This window comes from Nerophis ophidion, linkage group LG08 (genome assembly GCF_033978795.1).
Source record: "Nerophis ophidion isolate RoL-2023_Sa linkage group LG08, RoL_Noph_v1.0, whole genome shotgun sequence".
In the NCBI taxonomy this organism is placed as follows: Eukaryota; Metazoa; Chordata; class Actinopteri; order Syngnathiformes; family Syngnathidae; genus Nerophis; species Nerophis ophidion.
Window position 1 is genome coordinate 76,652,289 of NC_084618.1, and position 24,232 is coordinate 76,676,520.

Genomic DNA, 24,232 nt, shown 5'->3' on the forward strand with positions numbered 1-24,232 from the left:
ACGTGTCAGGAACAAATGCGGAAGCAGATTTTTACAACAAATTTCTGCATAAAAGTTATAATATATAATGTTGTAGGTGTTAAAGTACCAATGATTGTCACACACACTCTAGGTGTGGTGAAATTTGTCCTCTGCATTTGATCCATCACCCTTGGTCACCCCCTGGGAAGTGAGCATCAACGGTGGCCGCGCCCGGGAATCTTTCTTGGTGATGTAACCCCCAATTCCAACCCTTGATGCTGAGTGTCAAGCAGGGAGGTAATGCGTCCCATTTTTATAGTCTTTGGTATGACTCGGCCGGGGTTTGAACTCACAACGTACCGATCTCCGGGCGGACACGCTAACCACTAAGTAAAAGCGAAGCGATGTTCATATTATGTTAATATTCAGTGTTTTATTGCTCATAGATAAGGGACGGCGTGGCGCAGTGGGAGAGTGGTCGTGCTCAACCTGAGGGTCCCTAGTTCAATCCCCACCTAGTAGCAACCTCGTCACGTCTGTTGTGTCCTGAGCAAGACACTTCACCCTTGCTCCTGATGGGTGCTGGTTAGCGCCTTGCATGCCAGCTCCCTCCATCAGTGTGTGAATGGTAGGGGTGTAACGGTACGTGTATTTGTATTGAACCGTTTCGGTACGGGGGTTTCGGTTCGGTACGAGGGTGCATCGAACGAGTTTGTAATCTAAAGTCTTAACAAGCTGCTCTGCAGCTGCCTCTGTCTGAGCAGTGAGCACCCAGCATTGTCCCGCCCACACAACCATCTGATTGGTTACATACAAAGCCAATCAGCAGGGCGTATTCAGAGCGATGTAACAGCCTATCAGCAGGGCGTATTCAGAGCGATGTAACAGCCTATCAGCAGTGTGTATTCAGAGCGCATGGAGTCAGTGCTCCGGCGTCGAGATGAGCAGATATGTGTTTAGCAGGTGAGCAGCTGACATCGTACACTCCCCAAATGATAAAAAAACACTTCCCAGTCACAACTATTACAAACATCACTATGAGCCCGTTGACCTTCTAGAAACTTAAACTGCAGCTCAGCTCGCTCATAGTTGAGGTGAAGGCTAATTAGCTTTAAGCGTTACGTTAGCTCATTTTGCTGTGTGTGTGCGTGCGTGTGTGTGTAATAAAAGTCAACTACAGGCTTCCCAAATGCTGTAATAAATCAAGCATGATGCGTTGACTTGAAACTGTTTAATGTTGCACTTTTTATATGTAGAAGAAAGGTTTTGTCATTTTATTTAATCAAAGCAACAACTTGAGGCAGTTTAATGTGGATTAACGTGGGCAGAATTACTATAGTGTTCCCAATGTTAAAAGGATAAAGCCATTGCTAAAATTCGCTCCATTTTGTCCACTAAAGACGCCGAGATCATTATCCATGCGTTTGTTACGTCTCGTCTCGATTACTGTAACGTATTATTTTCGGGTCTCCCCATGTCTAGCATTATAAGATTACAGTTGGTACAAAATGCGGCTGCTAGACTTTTGACAAGAACAAGAAAGTTTGATCACATTACGCCTGTACTGTATATACCTTTATATACATATATACATACATATATACCTATACTGGCTCACCTGCACTGGCTTCCTGTGCACTTAAGATGTGACTTTAAGGTTTTACTACTTACGTATAAAATACTACACGGTCTAGCTCCAGCCTATCTTGCCGATTGTATTGTACCGTATGTCCCGGCAAGAAATCTGCGTTCAAAAGACTCCGGCTTATTAGTGATTCCTAGAGCTCAAAAAAAGTCTGCGGGCTATAGAGCGTTTTCCGTTCGGGCTCCAGTACTCTGGAATGCCCTCCCGGTAACAGTTCGAGATGCTACCTCAGTAGAAGCATTTAAGTCTCATCTTAAAACTCATCTGTATACTCTAGCCTTTAAATAGACCTCCTTTTTAGACCAGTTGATCTGCCGCTTCTTTTCTTTCTCCTATGTCCCCCCCTCCCTTGTGGAGGGGGTCCAGTCCGATGACCATGGATGAAGTACTGACTGTCCAGAGTCGAGACCCAGGATGGACCGCTCGTCGGGACCCAGGATGGACCGCTCGCCTGTATCGGTTGGGGACATCTCTACGCTGCTGATCCGCTTGAGATGGTTTCCTGTGGACGGGACTCTCACTGCTGTCTTGGAGCCACTATGGATTGAACTTTCACAGTATCATGTTAGACCCGCTCGACATCCATTGCTTTCGGTCCCCTAGAGGGGGGGGGGTTGCCCACATCTGAGGTCCTCTCCAAGGTTTCTCATAGTCAGCATTGTCACTGGCGTCCCACTGGATGTGAATTCTCCCTGCCCACTGGGTGTGAGTTTTCCTTGCCCTTTTGTGGGTTCTTCCGAGGATGTTGTAGTCGTAATGATTTGTGCAGTCCTTTGAGACATTTGTGATTTGGGGCTATATAAATAAACATTGATTGATTGATTGTTTACAAATTTGGTAAATAAATAACCAAAAAATTTATATTTTGTTGTTTTCTTACTGTACCGAAAATGAACCGAACCGTGACCTACCTCTAAACCGAGGTACGTACCGAACCAAAATTTTTGTGTACCTTTACACTCCTAGTGAATGGGTAAATGTGGAAGTAGTGTCAAAGCGCTTTGAGTACCTTGAAGGTAGAAAAGCGCTATACGAGTACAACCCATTTATTATTTATCATTATAGTTAGTATTGGGAAATAAAACACATTTTTAGTATCTTAAATATCATTATTATGTCAATGGAAGTCAAAGATAAAATATGTTACACACCTAGTGAGAGCAAGTCTATCTTGAAACAACACCAAGAAATAACCTTCTCAGTGGCCTTGTGATTAAAGTGTCCGCCCTGAGATTGGTAGGTCGTGAGTTCACACCCTGGCTGAGTCATACCAAAGACTATAAAAATGGGACCCAGTATCAAGGGTTGGAATTGGGGGTTGAATCACCAAAATGATTTCCGAGCGCGGCCACTGCTGCTGCTCACTGCTCCCCTAACCTCACTTCCAAGGGGGTGAACAAGGGGTTGGGTCAATGGGTCAATTTCACCACACCTAGTGTGTGTGCGACAATCATTGGTACTTTAACCTAGTACACTTGAAGAAGTGTAGATTAAACTGTGTTCCAGCAGAATGTTTAAAGGCCTACTGAAAGCCACTACTAGCGACCACGCAGTCTGATAGTTTATATATCAATGATGAAATATTAACATTGCAACACATGCCAATACGGCCGGTTTAGTTTACTAAATTGCCATTTTAAATTGATGATGCGTGCGCAAGACGTCACGGACTGTCAGGAAATATTAGCGCAGCATTATTTGCGGCTAAAAGTCGTCTCTCTTCATCGCGCAATTACACAGTATTCTGGACATCTGTGTTGCTGAATCTTTTGCAATTTGTTCAATTAATAATAGAGAAGTCAAAGTAGAAAAGATGGAGATTGGAAGCTTTAGCCTTTAGCCACACAAACACACGGTGATTCCTTGTTTAAAATTCCCGGAGGTGAAGCTTTACTATGGATCAGAGCGGTCAAGCGAACATGGATCCCGACCACTTGTCAACCGGCAGGTTTCGGTGAGAAAATTGTGTTAAAAAGTCGCCTCTTACCGGAGATCTGTGGAGTTTGCGCCGTCCTTGTATCTGCCGTCGACTTCCCTCAGACACTGGCCTCAAGACACCCGTGGACACACCCCTCCGACTATCAGGTACTATTTAATCTCACTAAAACACTAGCAACACAATATAAAGATAAGGGATTTCCCAGAATTATCCTAGTAAATGTGTCTAAAAAAATATGAATTCGTCACAATGCAATCGCCTTTTTTTTTTTAACTTTATTTTATTTAATTTTTTCTAGTCCTTTGCTATCAATATCATCATCCACGAATCTTTCATCCTCGCTCAAATTAATGGGGAAATTGTCGTTTTCTCGGTCCGAAAAGCTCTTGCTGCTGGAGGCTCCCGTTAAAAACAATGTGAGGACGTGAGGAGCCCTCACCCTTGTGACGTCATCGTCTGCGACTTCCGGTACAGGCAAGGTTTTTTTATCAGCACCAAAAGTTGCGAACTTTGTCGTCGATGTTCTCTACTAAATCCTTTCAGTAAAAAATATGGCAATATTGCAAATTGATAAAGTATGACACATAGAATGGACCTGCTATCCCCATTTAAATAAGAAAATCTAATTTCCGTAGGCCTTTAAAAGGAGTCTATTAAAATGAAAAGAATAAGTAAATGAATAAAAGTGTAGAGAGAGGATAAAATTTCAGCAACTGATGTGTGCGTGTGATGGCCAGCCTACAGGAAAGCGGAGGGCAGATCAATCCATAAATTGTATTGTTGATACCAAGGATAGTATCAGTATATGACCAATGCTAAAGTGGTAATATACTTTTATTTCACAAAAATTGTTTTGTTTTTGTTAATATCACACATTTAGGAAATAATTCCCTGAACAAAGGATGATTTTGAGAGCAAAAACCAAATGATTTACTGTCAGTGAGTAATACTTGAGGGCTTCACGGTGGCAGAGGGGTTAGTGCGTCTGCCTCACAATACGAAGTTCCTGCAGTCCTGGACCCAGGACAAGTTGGGAAGACTATGTCTCCCGGCTGGCCTGGGAAGAGCTGGAAGTAATGGCTGGGGAGAGGGAAGTCCGGGCTTCCCTGCTTAGGCTGCTGCCCCCGTGACCCGACCTCGGATAAGAGGAAGAAGATGGATGGATGGATGGCATAACTAAAATAGGGACTTTTGTCAAGGCTGGAACCCATTATTCATATTTACATTGTTTCTTTTGGAGAAATTTGCTTCACTATACAAACTTTTCGATTAACGAACCCTGTTCAAAAACAAATTACGTTTGTAAATCGATGTTCCACGGGACCATAAAAGTTGGTAAACTATTAAACTCATTAATCCAAACATACAAACATGCATCCGGAAGCTATTCACGGCGCTTCAGATTTTCCACATTTTAAGTTACAACCTTATTCCAAAATGGAAAAAATATATATATTTTCGTCCACAGAAGTCCACACACAATACCCCATAATGACAATGTGAAAAGTTTTTTGGGGTAATTTTAGCAAATATATTGAAAATGTGGGGCTTCACGGTGGCAGAGGGGTTAGTGCGTCTGCCTCACAATACGAAGGTCCTGCAGTCCTGGGTTCAAATCCAGGCTCGGGATCTTTCTGTGTGGAGTTTGCATGTTCTCCCCGTGAATGCGTGGGTTCCCTCCGGGTACTCTGGCTTCCTCCCACTTCCAAAGACATGCACCTGGGGATAGGTTGATTGGCAACACTAAATTGGCCCTAGTGTGTGAATGTGAGTGTGAAGGTTGTCTGTCTATCTGTGTTGGCCCTGTGATGAGGTGGCGACTTGTCCAGGGTGTACCCCGCCTTCCGCCCGATTGTAGCTGAGATAGGCGCCAGCACCCCCCGCGACCCCAAAAGGGAATAAGCGGTAGAAAATGGATGGAGTAATACTTGATATTGTAGATTTTGCTTTTGTTTAATGATTGTGTACTATTGACTATGTTTTGCTGAAATAATTGTTTGAAATAAAAGAGAATAAGGAAATGAATTGATGAGTATTTTGAGATACGGGTTGTCTCAGGTTGTCAAGTTGCGGTCATGAATCTGAGTTACGAGCCTCTCCATCGCCAGTTGGTGTAGTGATTGCCATAATCAACCTCGGAAAATCCGCCCCTAAACATCCGGTCTAACTCGCTAACATTAGCATATAGCTAGAGGTCAACATAACTTAAAAGTGAAAGTTAGTGTACAGGGCAGTGCTAAGAAGAAGAAGGAGATGATTTTCATTGAATTAAAGACTTGACGAGGCAGTAGGAGCGTATCAGTCTTCACCATATTGAAGCAGGTGGAGTCATAATGCCAGCCAAGGACAATAAAATAATATCTGAACGGCAGACGTTTACCAATGAAAATATGGAAATGTTGCTGATCGTGTGTTTGAAAGTGAAGTAGCTCGGAGGGCATACCATTGTAGCCAGCTCTGCAAGGCATTAATACAGGAATTACTTTTAAAACACTACTGTAGTTGTTTGTAGTCCATTCCATTGTTTTGTTTTTCATACAATATTTGTTATGGAGTCCTTTGCCATGGGCCAAGGACCCTATTGAAACTGCTGTGTTTTATTATTATTCCGCACCTACGCGCTGTAATTTTGACCCCCTTAACATGCTTCAAAACTCACCAAATTTGACACACACGTCGGTATAGCAAACCTTCCCAACAAATTAAGCAACCAATCGCCCAAAATGAAAAGTGCGCTCTAGCGCCCCCTAGGAAAAAATTACAGACAAAACTGCATGTAACTTCTGTTAGGAATGTCATAGCGACATGAAACAAAAACTCCTATGTAGGTCTGACTTAGACCCAATTTTCATACACTCACTTCTTTCAGCAAAAATCTACCGGAAGTTAGCAAAAACCCCTTCAAAATAACATTTTTGCAAAAAATGCAATTTTTGCCCCTTTGCGCTGTAATTTGACCCCTTTAAAATGCTTCAAAAGTCACCAAACTTGGCGCACACATAAGGACTGACGAATATTGCGATCTAATGAAAAAACCAAACCCCAAAACTCAAAATTGCGCTCTAGCGCTATTTTTGAATAAAACACTGAAAAAACTGCTCCTAGGAAGAAAACACAGACAAAATTGCTTGTAACTTCCGGTAAGAATGTCGGAGAGACATGAAACAAAAACCTCTATGTAGGTCTCGCTTAGACCTACATTTCATAGATTGACAACCCCCAACAAAAATCAACAGGAAGTTTGCAATCCCCCCTTCAAAACAAAAGTTTTGTAAAAACCGGTCACCTTTCTTCAAAAGTTTTGTAAAAACCGGTCACCTTTCTTCAAACATTATCTCCTCTGAGTGCGTTTGTTGTTTTGGCTTCAAACTCGCACAGGAGAGGGATTGAACCCTTCTGATTAAAAGTATAGAACAGAGTTTTGATAAGTTCTCAGGTTTTGATTTTACGCGCCTTCAAAGAACCCCTGTGCAAAGTCTCCTAAAAAATCTATTTTTTGCCTCTTTGAGCTGTTATTTGACCCCCTTAAAATACTTCTAAACTCACAAAACTTGACACACACATCAGGTCTGGCAAAAATTGCGATCTGATGAAAAAACCTAACCTCAAAACTCAAAATTGCGCTCTACCGCCCCCCTAGGAAACACGGACAAACTGCTCCTAGGAAGAAAACACAGACGACACTGCTTGTAACTTCCGGTAGGAATGTCAGAGAGACATGAAACAAAAAACAGTATGCAGGTCTCACTTAGACCTACATTTTAATAATTAACATACTTTAGCAAAAATCAACAGGAAGTTTGATATTTTCACTTCAATACAACAACTGCATTACTTTCACAATGCATTAGATTCTCAAAATAGTGGCTCCAAGGCGTCTTCTAACGCTTATCCGGCCGTGGGTCTCGGGGGCAGCAGCCAAAGGCGGACCCGACCAACGCTGCTTGCAGCTTTAATTAAACGTTTGTTTTTCCTTTTGAAAAAGGCATCTTATATGTAAACATTTATATTTTTTGAAGGGGCCAAGCATCAATTAAATTGATTTAAATTAATTTCATTGGGCGACACTGATTGGATTCAGGTGTTTTGAGTTACGAGCTCGGTCATGAAAACAATTAAGTTCCTAAATAGAGTTACTAATGTAGTTTAAGCATTGTGCTAACATTGCTAAACAGCAAATTAGGGAATTAAAATGAAAATTTCATATCACCGGTATCTTGACGAAAATGATCACGGTTCTCATTATTATGGCGATATAATTCTTGAATGTGCTCAAAAAGTACTTATACACACACTGAACTGTTTTGACCAAGTTATTTTTTTCAAAACACTAAAATAAATGCACTATTTTGAATGCTTTGTGCTTCTCATGCTTCACTGATAGTGTTTTAATTGCTAAGCTTTTATTGTTTTGAAATATTGATTTAAACTGTAGCACGCTAAGATGTATTTATGAAATGTGCGTGACAAATAAAATCTATTATTATCATTTATTACTTCTGGCGGGTTTACTTGGTGTTCTATTCTGTTCAGCAGTCCTTGAACACTTTAAAACGGTGTAGAACGATCAGTCTTTCTTAGAGATCACTTAGTAAATCTGTTGTCTTTTTAGGTTACTGTGGTCTGCTTTTTGTACCTCAAACAAAATTTAAAAATAAAAAGGTGATAGAGTCTTTGAGTCAATTGCCCCCAAATGGTGAAATGCACTCCCTTATGAGCTAAGCACTGCCCCTTCTATTTACATTTTCAAAATCAGTTAAAAACATAATTGTTTAGATGTGCTGTCCTGAAATATTAAATGTAAAAACATTTTTATTATTAATTTTATTTTTTCATCTTGTCATGCTTGTGTTGTTGCATCATGCTGTATGCTTGCTTTGATTGTACTATTTGTATTTTAACCATGTGAAGCAGTTTTCCTTGCTCTCTCTGTGAGAAGTGCTATATAAATAAAATTTACTTTACATACTTTAAAGCCTGTAGGTTTAATGTGTACAACTGAATCTCTTAGTTGCTCAGACAGTAATGTATTTATATAAGTTTAGATTGGGGTAAGTCGTTTCTGAATGGAGAAAGACATTAACATCTATTGTTTTCGTGTTAGCATTTAAGCTAGCGAATTGGCGCCAGTCAGTCCTTAAGTTTATCAAAGTGCAGTTATCAATCACAATTTTGCAACAATATTCATTTAGTTATCATTAATACAGTTTATTGTTACAACCCGCCTGTCAATTGCATTTACCATAAATAAAAAGTAAATACAGTTAACACATGCAATTAATACCCTAGTTATCACCAATGTTTTTAAGCGGTTGCTAATTAGACCACTGTGGTTATTTGCCTTTGTAGACCACACACCTGGTGACTGTGAGAGACTGTGAGGGTAATTGGAGCATTTACAATATGAGTTTACCCCTGGCTGCTTCACATCTGAAAGTATGGATGAAGCAACGTCATGTTAAGTTTATACAGCAAACGAGTATAGAACTGTATAAAAACTAGGGATGAAACAATTTGTCTTTAGAATGGTACAATCCGAAACGATCCAGTGTCAATCAAACAGTGTGACTTAGAAATAAATATTGGATACTAGACTCAGGAGTTGAAGTTTCCTGTATTCCTTTTATTTCTTGTAAGGAAATGAGGTATGAATGAATTATGTATACAAACAAACAAGTAAACAACAATTAATGGCCAATGCATTCACATCTTATTTGAATAAAGTGCAACCAACACTTTAAGTTGAATTAACAAGAGGAAACATTTTCTGCTCTTTTTTTCAACATTCAAAACATTTTCAATTAAAGTACAGTGACCAACATTTTGAAAGTAGACTTACCTGCACTTTTTTTCTTTTGTTTTTCAACATAAAAAAATATACTATATCAAAAATAAAGTGTGACCAACATATCTTCAGATTAAGTTAGCAGTAGGTTTGCCGGAGAAATTAAGTGCAACCAAATCTTTCCAGAATAACTAAGAGGTGGTTTGACCTGCTACTACAACAAGTTTTCACTGTACCACAATCGCACAACCCAAAAACATAAAGCAGTAACACGACTATTTAAGACACAACTGAAGTGACAGCGGACAAGTTTCGGCGACAGACCACAATGGGTGAGGCGAAAAGTTGAAAACTGTGCAATAAATCAAGTTAACCCCTTTTCCAGTCATAGATATCTTTTTTTAGTTTTTCCAATAAAATGAATAACATATTATGTTTGTTGCACTGTTTTTAACCTTACGCCATAGCTTCATTTGTCGGCGCTTTTACTTCCGTTGTCCGTCGCGTCCTTTTTAGCTTAAAGTTGTGCTGCCGCTTCATATATTGTGTTGTGACGTTTGTATTTGTTGTGGCTTTTGCAATTGTGCTGTAGCTGAAAGTTGTTGTATTGTTGCTTTATGATATTATTGTGTGGCGTTTGCATTTGTTGTGACCTTTACCAGCCAAAATAGGTATCCGCCCGCCATTGTTGTTTGGATGCCTGATGGCATCGGGCAGTCAGACTTGAGAGACGTTTAACGACCTTCAATCAATCAATCAATGTTTACTTATATAGCCCTAAATCACTAGTGTCTCAAAGGGCTGCACAAACCACTACGACATCCTCGGTAGGCCCACATAAGGGCAAGGAAAACTCACACCCAGTGGGACGTCGGTGACAATAATGACCCAGTGACAATGATGACTATGAGAACATGATACTGTGGAAGATCAATCCATAATGGATCCAACACAGCAGCGAGAGTCCCGTTATCTTATTATTAACTTCATATAAAATCTGCCGTTCATATATCCAATGTTTTCTTTTTTCTAGTATCAAATTTATATGTTGTTTTTAAAACAATGTTGGATGACTATATTTCTATAGGAAGGCCAAACAAGCAAAGATCGAAGTTGTTGAATTTTAGGAATATTATTGTCTATTGTGGGAAAACTGTGGTGCTGAATTTCCCCCAGGGATCAATAAAGTACTTTCTATTCTATTCAATTATATTCTATATAAATCGATATATCGATTAACCTGATAAAACCTCAACAGTGCCTCTGCTGGTTGATGCCAAGTAGTGCACTCCATTCTGTCTCAATTGCTTCAAAACGCAGTAATTCCAACCTTCCATTTCCACACTCACCTGCACTGCTTAGAGAGCTGCTACTCTCCGAGTCAGACGGCATGGTGGACAGGACGCTGTAGGTGGAACCTGAAAGGGGATTGGAAACAAGCCGTTAGACTCAACTCTACTGTCACCAGGAAGGAGCATCTTGGGTTTCATTCAGAAGCAAAAGGCCAGCAAGAACAACAACCAAGGCCAGCTGCAGGAGTAATAAGGTGGGACTTTCCCCGCATCGGGATGACGGGGCCTGCGGGCTGACAGCGCAGTGTTGCTAATTATCGGTTGGGCAAGGAGGGGAAGCTTGAATAGCGACTGGCCAGGGCCCCGAAGAGGCCACATCCTTTTATCTCTTCTGACAAGCCCCCCTCCTTCTTCCCAACAACAACTGAAAGCTCCTTCTTTTACAGCCTACTGTGACTCACAATTAACAGTAGGGAATAAAAACCGGGAGACAAGGGTGTCATCTTGTTAGAAAGTCAAGTCAGCTGGACCAATGGAAACACTATCTTCATTGTAGAACATTTAGGTGGCTAAAATAAAACATAGGGCAATCTATTTCCTACTCTCTCTAAAGCGAACTCTACAGTCTGATGTAGGCTGTTTTTTCTTGACATATATCCAACGACAAAGCAGCTAGGTTATTTAAAGTAAACAAAAAAGAATAATATTACATAAAGTGGACTCTGCATTATTTATTGTTGTCTGTATGCAGCTACATTTCGGACACCCCTGATCTAGAAACAATGCAAGCCTGTTTTTCTTCATTTATGGTTGCAAATGTCCAAACTCTTGCCTGTTAAAGACACTATTGGCTTCATTCAGAATGGAACTTCCCACCACTCTACTTTCCCCCCCAAGTTGAGGACTGAAAGAAGGGTTATAAAAAAAATGGATGTGCCTCAGGAACGGCGACATCCCATGGATCAAGCTCTCTTTGTTCTCCCTCTTAGAGCTACAGTTTCCCATGACTGCTCGAGAGTCTCGGCCCGGGCAAGGTTCACTGTGTCACGTGTGCGCTACCTTCTGACGGTTTTTCGCTATGACTCCGGTGTCTCCTTTAGATTCACCTCTAGCAGCAGACTTTGGAGCGAATGGTTCAAGGTGTAGCGCGCTTTCTTGGAGCTTATGTCATCTTTACTCCCAGGTACAAGATAAGAAACATTGCATTTGTTTGAACGAGTCAAACTATTTCTCGAAAAGGAAACAATGGAAGTTGAATTGATCCATTTCAGGATCTACATATGTCCATTTTGTTGGCGCAAACACTGTGTATCCATTAAATACACTTCTAAAAAAGCTTTGATAGCCATTCTGAGTTGCTTCGATTGATCGATTAATGAGTCTAACTAAAGGAAAATGATCAAAATCCGGACAGCATCAAGTGCCCGGAACTTTAAATACATGGACATAGTTTCCTCAGGGCTGCTGCAATAGAGCGCACAAGAGAGCAGTAGTGCATGGGGGCAGTAATTTGTGTGGCGGCCAACAGCGGAGAGGTTTTAAACGATAAAAGTTAATTACTTCACGTGTTAAGAGTGTAATTTCAATGCTTATGCATTTATTTGAAACGAAAATAAAGGTTATCGCAAGCAGAAAAATCTTGGTTTAAGTTAATTTACCTGAAATAGGCATTGAGGCTTTAAAGTGTGTTGTATCCGATAACTTAATTAATTGAACACACAAAGCGACAGATTACTCTATTACTAAATTCATCGATAGCTACAGACCTAATTGAGTACGCTGTGTTTTTTTGCAAGGCGGTGTTGGTTTACGCAAAAGCCTCTGTTTGCAAAGATAGGTGAAAGGGAAGAACGCCTCCAGCCATTATTTTTCTCCATTACATTCGCTTGTTTGTGAACAGGATTATGCAGAAACTACTCAACTAATTTGCACACAACTTTTTAGTGGGTTGGGATATGGATTAATGCAAAACCCACCTAATCATGGCGCAAATCCAGGAATTATTTTCAGATTTGTTAACACAGCTAGATAGTTCCTTTTAACACATTTTCCTGGTTTTCTTGTGTTATTCGTGTCTAGATCATACTGACACACTAGAGGTGATTTATCGCACATCTAAAAAAAAAATTTGCGGGAAAAATTCCTTCAGAAAAAAACCCAAAACTCATCTTTGTTTGATATTGCTCCCCCCATTCTACAAAGGCACTATAGAGAGCCTGCTGACCAACAGGATCTCTGTCTGGACTGGAGCCTACAATGCCTCAGACTGGAAGTCTATCCAAAGAGTGGTGAGGCTGGCGTAAAACATTATCAGGACTCCTCTTCCTCCTATCCAGGAGATCGCAAAAAGCCGCTGCCTGACCAGGGCTCAGAAAATCTGTAAATAAATCAATCAATCAATCGTTTACTTATATAGCCCTAAATCACTAGTGTCTCAAAGGGCTGCACAAACCACTACGACATCCTCGGTAGGCCCACATAAGGGCAAGGAAAACTCACACCCAGTGGGACATCGGTGACAATAATGACCCAGTGGGACGTCGGTGACAATGATGACTATGAGAACCTTGGAGAGGAGGAAAGCAATGGATGTCGAGCGGGTCTAACATGATACTGTGAAAGTTCAATCCATAATGGATCCAACACAGTCGCGAGAGTCCAGTCCAAAGCGGATCCAACACAGCAGCGAGAGTCCCGTTCACAGCGGAGCCAGCAGGAAACCATCCCAAGCGGAGGGGGATCAGCAGCGCAGAGATGTCCCCAGCCGATACACAGGAAAGCAGTACATGGCCACCGGATCAGACCGGACCCCCTCCACAAAGGAGAGTGGGACAATAAAGTAAAGACTCCTCCCACCCCCACCAAGGACTGTTTTCACTGCTGGACTCTGGGAAGAGGTTCCGCAGCCTCCGTAGCAGAACCTCCAGGTTCTGTAACAACTTCCTCCCTAAGGCCGTAAGACTCTTGAACGCATCATAATTAAATTATCCCCTCAACTCCCCCCCAAAATGGATTAACTCGCTGGAATAAAAAAAGACACTATAACATACATCCATAAACATGGACGCATGTCAAAAAGTGCAATGTATTTGTCTGTACAGTGATCTATTTATTCATATCTGCATCTTATTGCATTTTTTTTTCTTTATCCTGCACTACCAAGAGCTAATGCAACAAAATTTCGTTCTTATTTGTACTGTAAAGTTCAAATTTGAATGACAATAAAAAGGAAGTCTAAGTCCAAACATGAAAGCTTTATGAACAAAGTTTCCAACAAAAAAACAAAACACCCCCCAGTTGTTGCTTTTTGCCTATCCAAACCCACTTTATGTAATTTTGCTTGTTTGTGGGCAGAATGAACAAAAACTACTGAATGAATATAAACAAAACCAGGGCTGCAGCTATCAAGTATATTCGTAATCAAGTAATCCATCCATAAGTTTGTTCAATTAATCGGACAAAACACACTTTAGAGCTTCAATGCGTACTTTAGGGAAAATGTTGACATGAAAATGTGTTTGCTTGACATAGGGCTGGGTGATAAAAACGATATCAATATACAGTTTATCAAGATGGATACGTCAATATCAATAAAAAATGTGTTTGATAATACATTCGATATATATATATTTTTCTTCTATGTTGGAACAAACAGGAAGTTGCAAAGCAAGGCTGGTTGCATGAACAAAAGCACCTGCTTGTTGGTAATCAATCAACGCAGGAAGTGATCACTGATTAGTGGGAGTGGCACGCTAATAGCCAATCAGGTAACAGTATCAACTATCACATTTGGTTGCGCCATCTTTTGGTCTCACGGTTGATTCTTTGCATTGAGTGAGAAGAAAAACAAAAAACGTGTGCTGCATGGAACAAAGAAATTGTTGATAAAACAAGAAAAGTCACTTTGACAGTATAGTAGTTTTTTGGAATTTTTTAAAAAACGGACCAGAGTCAGACCAAGGCACTCGTAATCAGTAATACCAAACCACCCTCACCCTTCAGCACAGCCGCCACTAAACAAGCATAAAATAGTTCATCTCAGGTTTACAGTTTCACACTTTGCAGTATTTTGTTTCACTTTATTAAGCTTTTTTTTTTTTACATATTCCTTATTTTTTTCCACCTTCATTTAAAGAGGTTACTGTTAAGTGTTCAATATGATTTTAGAATGTTCTTTACATGAATTGAGTGTATTCCATGGCTATGATGACATTTCCTTTCCTTTCTGCCTTGATAGGTGAAGGGATTGTAATCAGATGAAGGTTAAAATTCAAAAATGCATTGTAAACTTTTCTCTATCGATATTGACCAATATAAAACACTGTATATTGTGATACAGTTTTCAGGACTTGGAGAAGGCATTCGACCGTGTCCCTCGGGAAGTCCTGTGGGGAGTGCTCAGAGAGTATGGGGTATCGGACTGTCTTATTGTGGCGGTCCTCTCCCTGTACGATCAGTGCCAGAGATTGGTCCGCATTGCTGGCAGTAAGTCGAACACATTTCCAGTGAGGGTTGGACTCCGCCAAGGCTGTCCTTTGTCACCGATTCTGTTCATAACTTTTATGGACAGAATTTCTAGGCGCAGTCAAGGCGTTGAGGGGTTCCGGTTTGGTGACCGCAGGATTAGGTCTCTGCTTTTTGCAGATGATGTGGTCCTGATGGCTTCATCTGACCGGGATCTTCAGCTCTGGCCGGATCGGTTCGCAGCCGAGTGTGAAGCGACCGGAATGAGAATCAGCACCTCCAAGTCCGAGTCCATGGTTCTCGCCCGGAAAAGGGTGGAGTGCCATCTCCGGGTTGGGGAGGAGACCCTGCCCCAAGTGGAGGAGTTCAAGTACCTAGGAGTCTTGTTCACGAGTGAGGGAAGAGTGGATCGTGAGATCGACAGGCGGATCGGTGCGGCGTCTTCAGTAATGCGGACGTTGTACCGGTCCGTTGTGGTGAAGAAGGAGCTGAGCCGGAAGGCAAAGCTCTCAATTTACCGGTCGATCTACGTTCCCATCCTCACCTATGGTCATGAGCTTTGGGTCATGACCGAAAGGATAAGATCACGGGTACAAGCGGCCCAAATGAGTTTCCTCCGCCGTGTGGCGGGGCTCTCCCTTAGAGATAGGGTGAGAAGCTCTGCCATCCGGGAGGAACTCAAAGTAAAGCCGCTGCTCCTTCACATCGAGAGGAGCCAGATGAGGTGGTTCGGGCATCTGGTCAGGATGCCACCCGAACGCCTCCCTAGGGAGGTGTTTAGGGCACGTCCAACCGGTAGGAGGCCACGGGGAAGACCCAGGACACGTTGGGAAGACTATGTCTCCCGGCTGGCCTGGGAACGGCTCGGGATCTCCCGGGAAGAGCTAGACGAAGTGGCTGGGGAGAGGGAAGTCTGGGTTTCCCTGCTTAGGCTGTTGCCCCCGCGACCCGACCTCGGATAAGCGGAAGATGATGGATGATGGATGAGTTTTCAGCCATATCACTCAGCCTTAGCTTGACATAACTTTAGTTGTTTACTAATAAATGCACATTATCAAAATTAAAATGGCACTTTTAACGTGTGCGTCAATACAATTTAAACCTACAAATTTAAAAGTAAAACGCCACACAGATCACGACACCTACACCGCTCACGTGTGTGTTCTACTGCAGCGACCGGGCAGAAACAATGTCCGCATTTATAAAGTTCTGAGCACGCCATGCAGTACGGATTTTAGTAATTTTTATTAGTTACACTCATTACATGATAATGGGACGTCGTGGCGAAGTTGGTAGAGTGGCTGTACCAGTAATCTGAGGGTTACTGGTTCAATCCCCACCTTCTACCAGCCTAGTCATGTCCATTGTGTCCTTGGGCAAGACACTTCACCCTTGCTCCTGATGGGTCCTGGTGAGCGCCTTGCATGGCAGCTCCCGCCGTCAGTGTGTGAATGGGCGAATGTGGAAATACTGTCGAAGCGCTTTGGGCTCCTTAAAAAGGGGTAGAAAAGCGCTATACAAGTACAACCCATTAACCATCAAAGCAACAAAATATAAATTTTGGCTTTTTTCTACTCAAACTGATCACAGCCTGACACAAAACTGTAAATGTCAATGCAATTCCAGTCCGTTAGAATAACATACTAGAATGTTTTTTTTAGGCAAAATAAAAACCCATAGAATTTTGGTGCAAATGCAGAACCTATTTTCACATTTGCTAAAACAAGTTAGTCCGTTTTTAGACATTTACCATTATTTCCCTGTGATATATGTCTAAACATTACTGACAGAAACACTGGAGGGGGTTTTGCACACATCCTAAAACAGGTTCTATAACAACTCCTTCAGAAAAACTGTAGAAACTCCTCTACGGTTACTGTACAGGCAAAGTTTTTAACTCCAGCCGATGCTTTTTCGCCTCTACCAAATTGTTTTTTTTTGTGAACAGAATTATGCAAAACTATACATGCACAAATGATCAATTTTGATGTGATTCCAGTTTGTGAACATTAAAAGCTCGGGTGTTTCTTGAGCTAAAAAAAATAAAAAATAAACTCTCATAGTTTTAGTACAAATCAAGAAATTATTTTCACCTTTGTTAAACCTGCAAGATAGTCCGTTTTTAAACACATTTAGCGACATTTTCTGGTCTGTTTAGACACTTTGAGACCAACATAAGCGTGTATTTCTCTTTGTTTTGCTCATCATGTGTTTGCAAATTATGCAAATTAGACAATGATGTCATCTCTTCCCCCATTCAGTGATTGAATCAAAAGTTCTCAAACATATTCCTTTAAAAAAATACTGTACAACAAATACTCATGCGGCTACTATTAAATATAATTTATAACATGAATCAAATACAGTCCAGATTTCTAACCATAAAAAGAACAAATGCTTGATTTTTGCAACAATTTTGTCCTGTTGTTCATCTATGTCAGGGGTGCCCATTACGTCGATCGCGATCGACTGGTCGATCTCGGAGGGTGTGTCAGTCGATCTCAAGCCAGGCATTAAAAAATAGACATATATACCTCAGTAGAAGCATTTAAGTCTCACCTTAAAACTCATCTGTATACTCTAGCCTTTAAATAGACCTCCTTTTTAGACCAGTTGATCTGCCGCGTCTTTTCTTTCTCCTATGTCCCCCCCTCCCTTGTGGAGGGGGTCCGGTCCGATGACCATGGATGAAGTACTGGCTGTCCAGAGTCGAGACCCAGGATGGACCGCTCGTCGGGACCCAGGATGGACCGCTCGCCTGTATCGGTTGGGGACATCTCTACGCTGCTGATCCGCAAGAGAGGGTTTCCTGTGGACGGGACTCTTGCTGCTGTCTTGGATCCGCTTGAACTGAACTCTCGCGGCTGTGTTGGAGCCACTATGGATTGAACTTTCACAGTATCATGTTAGACCCGCTCGACATCCATTGCTTTCGGTCCCCTAGAGGGGGGGGGGGTTGCCCACATCTGAGGTCCTCTCCAATGTTTCTCATAGTCAGCATTGTCACTGGCGTCCCACTGGATGTGAATTCTCCCTGCCCACTGGGTGTGAGTTTTCCTTGCCCTTTTGTGGGTTCTTCCGAGGATGTTGTAGTCGTAATGATTTGTGCAGTCCTTTGAGACATTTGTGATTTGGGGCTATATAAATAAACATTGATTGATTGATTGATTGACATAAAAATAAGCAATCATCAATCATACCAAGACTTCACTTTCGTCAGTTGTTTGACATTCTCGGCACCCGAGGATCTTGTGAGATGACGCTGGCTGCTGCGAGCTCATATTTAAGAAAAAAATCACTAACAGGGCGGACGCAGAAAAACACATTTTATTTCTAGAGACTCCGTACCTACTGTCAAAACTCTAAAGACCGACTGCACAGTTCCTGTCTTCACCATAAAAGACCTGTTTCATCCTGCCTGTGCTAACAAAATAAGAGTCTCAGAAAGCTAGCAAGCTACGGAGTTTGATGCCAATGTATTTCTCCCCCGCCCTCAGCGACCGCTTTCTCACTTGCTTGCCCACCCGCACACTCAATGACGTCACTCACCTGCTGCCAGACATTAAAGGGCCACACACATATGCTACTCTCATAACAAAGTGTTTAAAAACCAGTATGCAAGTTGGACAAATGAGATGCCAAATCCAACCACTTTCATGTGGTATTGGACAGAAAGGAGGACTTTTTTTTTCCTCCATTTGAAAATGCGGACGTTATCAGCACCACTGTCTAATTCCAATCAATGCAAGTCATCAGAATCAGGTAATACACCAACTTATATTCTTGTCTTCATGAAAGAAAGGAATCTATGTGTGTTAAACATGCTTGTATTATCATTAAACACCATTAACTTGTTAACAAAAATGTCTCTTTCATAAATAAATAAATATAAATTATAAATAGGAATGAGGTAGATCTCCTCGACTTGGTCAATTGAAAAGTAGCTCGCCTGCAGAAAAAGTGTGAGCGCCCCTGATCTATGTAATAAAGTAGCCGTTTCCTCCTCGCAAACACTCCATGTGGCGTCCCACTGAACCGTGACACACGCCCTCGTCATATGCTGCTTACTGTGCTGACACAAAGCAACAAAAGGTCCCTGCAGCCATGCCCTGCAGCACACAGTGGAATAAATAATATAAGCTCTTTTGTTTATTTAAAAGGAATAAAGGCTTCCTGTAGGCAATAGTTAAATATACATTGATTGTGTTATTGTAGGTCAGCAGCAATGTGAATGAGCTGTATCTATTATACTCGTGCATATTGATTTTACAGATATGCATGTATTACTGGGCGCTACTGTTATCCTTCTTTTACTGGAGTAACCTGTCCGCCCGGTATTCAACGGCGGCTCTGCCCACTGACGGTGACTACTGCTCCAACGGGGCTCGCACGTTGGCGTACAAAGCTCTTTAAGTGTATCACCGCTGGGTTTTAGATGTGCGGCTCGATTGTGAAATGCAGCGCAAAATTGGGGGAGAAGCCCAAACGAGCGACCGCGGCGAGCGCCAGTATTCCCATAAATAATACGGAGCGGATGAATGCATAATGAACACGTTGCTGTCGGCTCGCTTCAGATGAGCGGGAAGAACTAAGGGATGGAAATATTGCTTTTGTTAAAGGATGCAAGGATCATGCATACATAAAAAATAGATATACAGATATTTAAGGCAATGCTAAAGAGTTTTGAGGTTTGGGGATCAAAATAACATTAACATTTTTAGAAAGTTAATGACCGGAAGGACTGAACTTCTATTACCCCTATCTTGTTTATGTCAATGCAGCCTTCACAAGTGCATAACGTCAATATACTAATTACTAATTTACTAATTACGTATAAAATACTACACGGTCTAGCTCCAGCCTATCTTGCCGATTGTATTGTACCATATGTCCCGGCAAGAAATCTGCGTTCAAAAGACTCCGGCTTATTAGTGATTCCTAGAGCCCAAAAAAAGTCTGCGGGCTATAGAGCGTTTTCCGTTCGAGCTCCAGTACTCTGGAATGCCCTCCCGGTAATAGTTCGAGATGCTACCTCAGTAGAAGCCTTTAAGTCTCACCTTAAAACTCATCTGTATACTCTAGCCTTTAAATAGACCTCCTTTTTAGACCAGTTGATCTGCCGCTTCTTTTCTTTCTCCTATGTCCCCCCTTCCCTTGTGGAGGGGGTCCGGTCCGATGACCATGGATGAAGTACTGGCTGTCCAGAGTCGAGACCCAGGATGGACCGCTCGTCGGGACCCAGGATGGACCGCTCGCCTGTATCGGTTGGGAACATCTCTACGCTGCTGATCCGCCTCCACTTGAGATGGTTTCCTGTGGACGGGACTCTCGCTGCTGTCTTGGATCCGCTTGAACTGAACTCTCGCGGCTGTGTTGGAGCCACTATGGATTGAACTTTCACAGTATCATGTTAGACCCGCTCCACATCCATTACTTTCGGTCCCCTAGAGGGGGGGGGGGTTGCCCACATCTGAGGTCCTCTCCAAGGTTTCTCATAGTCAGCATTGTCACTGGCGTCCCACTGGATGTGAATTCTCCCTGCCCACTGGGTGTGAGTTTTCCTTGCCCTTTTGTGGGTTCTTCCGAGGATGTTGTAGTCGTAATGATTTGTGCAGTCCTTTGAGACATTTGTGATTTGGGGCTATATAAATAAACATTGATTGACATTGATTGATAGAACCAAGCTCGTCAAAGATCTTCAAAATGACAGGAGCTCTATCCTTATCAAATAAACAAACGGCACACAGAGATCGACACAATTCTGCCCTCCAACCGCCAGAACTAACGTTTGTTGTTTTCCTGTTTGTAGCGTTTTAGTTCTTGTCTTGCGCTCCTATTTAGAGGCATTTTCTCTTTTTTTGGTATTTTCCTGTAGCAGTTTCATGTCTTCCTTTGAATGATATTTCCCGTATCTACTTTGCTTTAGCAATCAAGAACATTTCAGTTATTTTTATCCTTCTTTGTGGGGATATTGTTGATTGTCATGTCATGTTCAGATGCATATTCAGATGCCGTCTTTGCTCCACAGTAAGTCTTTGCTGTCGTCCAGCATTCTGTTTTTGTTTACTTTGTAGCCAGTTCAATTTTAGTTTCGTTCTGCATAGCCTTCCCAAACCTTCAATACCTTTTCTTAGGGGAACTCACCTTTTGTTTATTTTTGGTTTAAGAATTAGAGACAATTTTACCTAAACACTGCCTCCTGCTGTTTCCGACATCTACAACGCAATTGGCTGCCACCTACTGATATGAAAGAGTGTTAAATGGTTACTCTGCCGAGCTCTAGACAGCACCGACACTTAATAACAACACATAACTTGCAGACAATAATTATTGGTTTGCAAAAAATATTTTTATATTTTAGGTGAAATTAGACAATCTCTCACGACACACCAGACTGTATCTCACGGTACACTAGTGTTACACGACGAAGACAGTGTTGCCAGATCCGAGGAAAACAAGAGACCAGCTTTATGAATACACGTCGGAAATAATACGCGGACTTAGCAACACTGGACAGAGTAAGAGAAACCGCATAAATGCTGTCAAATATTTCATAAAACTACTCTAGTTGTTTGTAGTACATTCTACTGTATTGACTTTCAAATAGTATTTTTTTATCTAAAAATTGTTTTTTTCTGTTTAAAAAGGCAGGATGTTGGTAAAAAAAAAAAAAGGTATGCTGTTTGTGTGGGGACGGGGGACAGAGGCAAGCATAAATTAAATTGATTTCAATTAATTTCAATGGAAAATACGATTAAGGATAAAGTCAAGCTCGGTCATGGAACGAATCGTATTCATGAGTTGAGGTATCAAAGTATGTGCGGCGTCTACTTAAAGTAGACAAACGCAGCCAATTAGCATTAAAGCTACAGAAACTAAAATAGGGCTTACCAAAGCTACGTTCATACTGCAGAGTATAATGTGCAATTTGAATTTTTGGGACAAATACGATTTTGTTATGTAGTCATTCACTTTACAAAAAAATGCGATGTCTAATGTGAATGCAATCTGACTTGCATGTATACATGACATCAAACGTGTAAACAGTGTTTATGGGAGGAAACATGGCTGCAATTCTAGTAGGTCTCAGTCGGGGTACGTTTGTGGCAATTTCAAGGACTTTGCATTTAGGCTTTTTCTAGTTTGTGGGACATTTTGACGTCTGCTACGAAAAGCATGTGGGCGAGCAGTTGGAGACAGAAGTGGCGGAACATTGAAATGAGTTCATAAAATATTATTTTTGCCTATTTTCTGTTTGTCAGCCATTTACTTTGCAACCATCTAGTTTGAAGAATAATTATGACATATTGGTTGGATGAATGCGACTTGATTGTTCAGCGTCCAGTCGCATCGGATACATATCTGATTTATATCCACATACGAAGGAGGCCTGGGTCGGATTTAAAAATGTGGAATTGCACTGTTAAAAAAATCCAATACAGGCCAAAAAAATCTAAATTGACCTGCAGTGTAAGAAATTAAAAACGCACTTTTGAATTGTCTGCATCAATATACTTTCAACACTTTTGTGGGATCTCACCTTTAAAAGGGGACCTATTATGCAAAACCACCTTTTCTTACCTATTGGTACCTGCTTATATGCATTTGGGACCCGCATAAGTCCTGAAAATTTTAAATCAAACCGTGGAGACAATGCAGAGCTATGTATAAAACAACTTCCATCCTTCTTCGGTCCGTTTGGAATTATGTTCAAGTGTGACGTCAGCGGATCATTCATATATAGTAGACATTTACCCAAACATTTTTCAGGGAGTCCAATTTAAATTTATGTAAAACCGTCTGTAGTACAACATCATGACGATGATGAAACCCAATGAAGAAAAGTGCTGTTTGTTTACTGTAAAGGCCTACTGAAACCCACTACTACCCACCTAGCAGTCTGATAGTTTATATATCAATGATGAAACATTAACATTGCAACACATGCCAATACGGCCTTTTTAGTTTACTAAATTACAATTTGATATTTCCAGGGAGTTTCGATTTGAAAACGTCGTGTAATGATGACGTGTACGCAAAACGTCACGGGTTTTAAGGAAACATGAGCGCTGCACACACACACAGCTAAAAGTCGTCTGCTTTAACGGCATAATTACACAGTATTTTGGAGATCTGTGTTGCTGAATCTTTTGCAATTTGTTCAATTAATATTGGAGAAGTCAAAGTAGAAAGATGGAGTTGGGAAGCTTTAGCCACACAAACACACGGTGATTCCTTGTTTAAAATTCCTGGAGGTGAAACTTTCCTATGGATCAGAGCGCGGTCAAGCCAACATGGATCCCTACCAAATGTCAACCAGCAGGTTTCAGTGAGAAAATTGTGGTTAAAAAGTCAGTTCGTACCGGAGAAAAGCCGTCCATAGCTGCCGTCGACTCCCCTGAGACACTGCGCGTCAAGACACCCGTGGAGATACCCTTCCGACTATCAGGTACTATTTAACTCACTAAAACACTAGCAACACAATAGAAAGATAAGGGATTTCCCAGAATTATCCTAGTAAATGTGTCTAAAAACATTGGAATCTGTCCCAATGCAATCGCGTTTTTTTTTTTTAAACCTATTTTTATCTTTTTTTTTTCTGGTCCGTTGCTATCAAAATCCTCAAACACGAATCTTTCATCCTCGCTCAAATTAATGGGGAAATTGTCGTTTTCTCGGTCCGAATAGCACTTTTTGTTGGAGGCTCCCATTAGAAATAATGTGAATATGTGAGGAGCCCCCACACGTGTGATGTCATCGTCTGTGACTTCCGGCAGAGGCAGGGCATTTCTCTTAACACCGAAAGTTGCAAACTTTATCGTCGATGTTCTCTACTAAATCCTTTCAGCAAAGATATGGCAATATCGCGAAATGATCAAGTATGACACGTAGAATGGACCTGCTATCCCCGTTTGAATAAGAAAATCTAATTTCAGTAGGCCTTTAACCAGCGCAAGCCACTACACTAACTTTTAGCCTCATTTGAAGTAAAAAGTACCTTACTTTTAACTTTTATCAGTTGTGGCAATGTGCCTTCATCTGTGAAGTAGTCACTTGGAGTCTGTGCAAAGATTAGCCCTCCTTCAAGCACAGACCTTCACAAAAAAATGGATTTTCTGAGAAAAAAAAAATATTTTTAATGGCGG

The 24,232-nt window shown here is 41.4% G+C and overlaps 1 protein-coding gene across 2 annotated transcripts in view; it reads right to left on the reverse strand.

Annotated features, from left to right (window-relative positions):
- Positions 1 to 24,232, reverse strand: part of LOC133558395 (disks large homolog 5-like) — a 141,116-nt gene that overhangs the window by 109,379 nt on the left and 7,505 nt on the right. The window contains exon 2 of one of the 2 annotated variants that reach the window (XM_061909753.1): positions 10,680 to 10,748. The exons of the other annotated variant lie outside the window; for it this stretch is intronic. Coding sequence (XP_061765737.1) covers positions 10,680 to 10,748 — 69 coding nt within the window. The remainder of the gene's footprint in view (positions 1 to 10,679; positions 10,749 to 24,232) is intronic. 2 annotated transcript variants of the gene reach the window in all.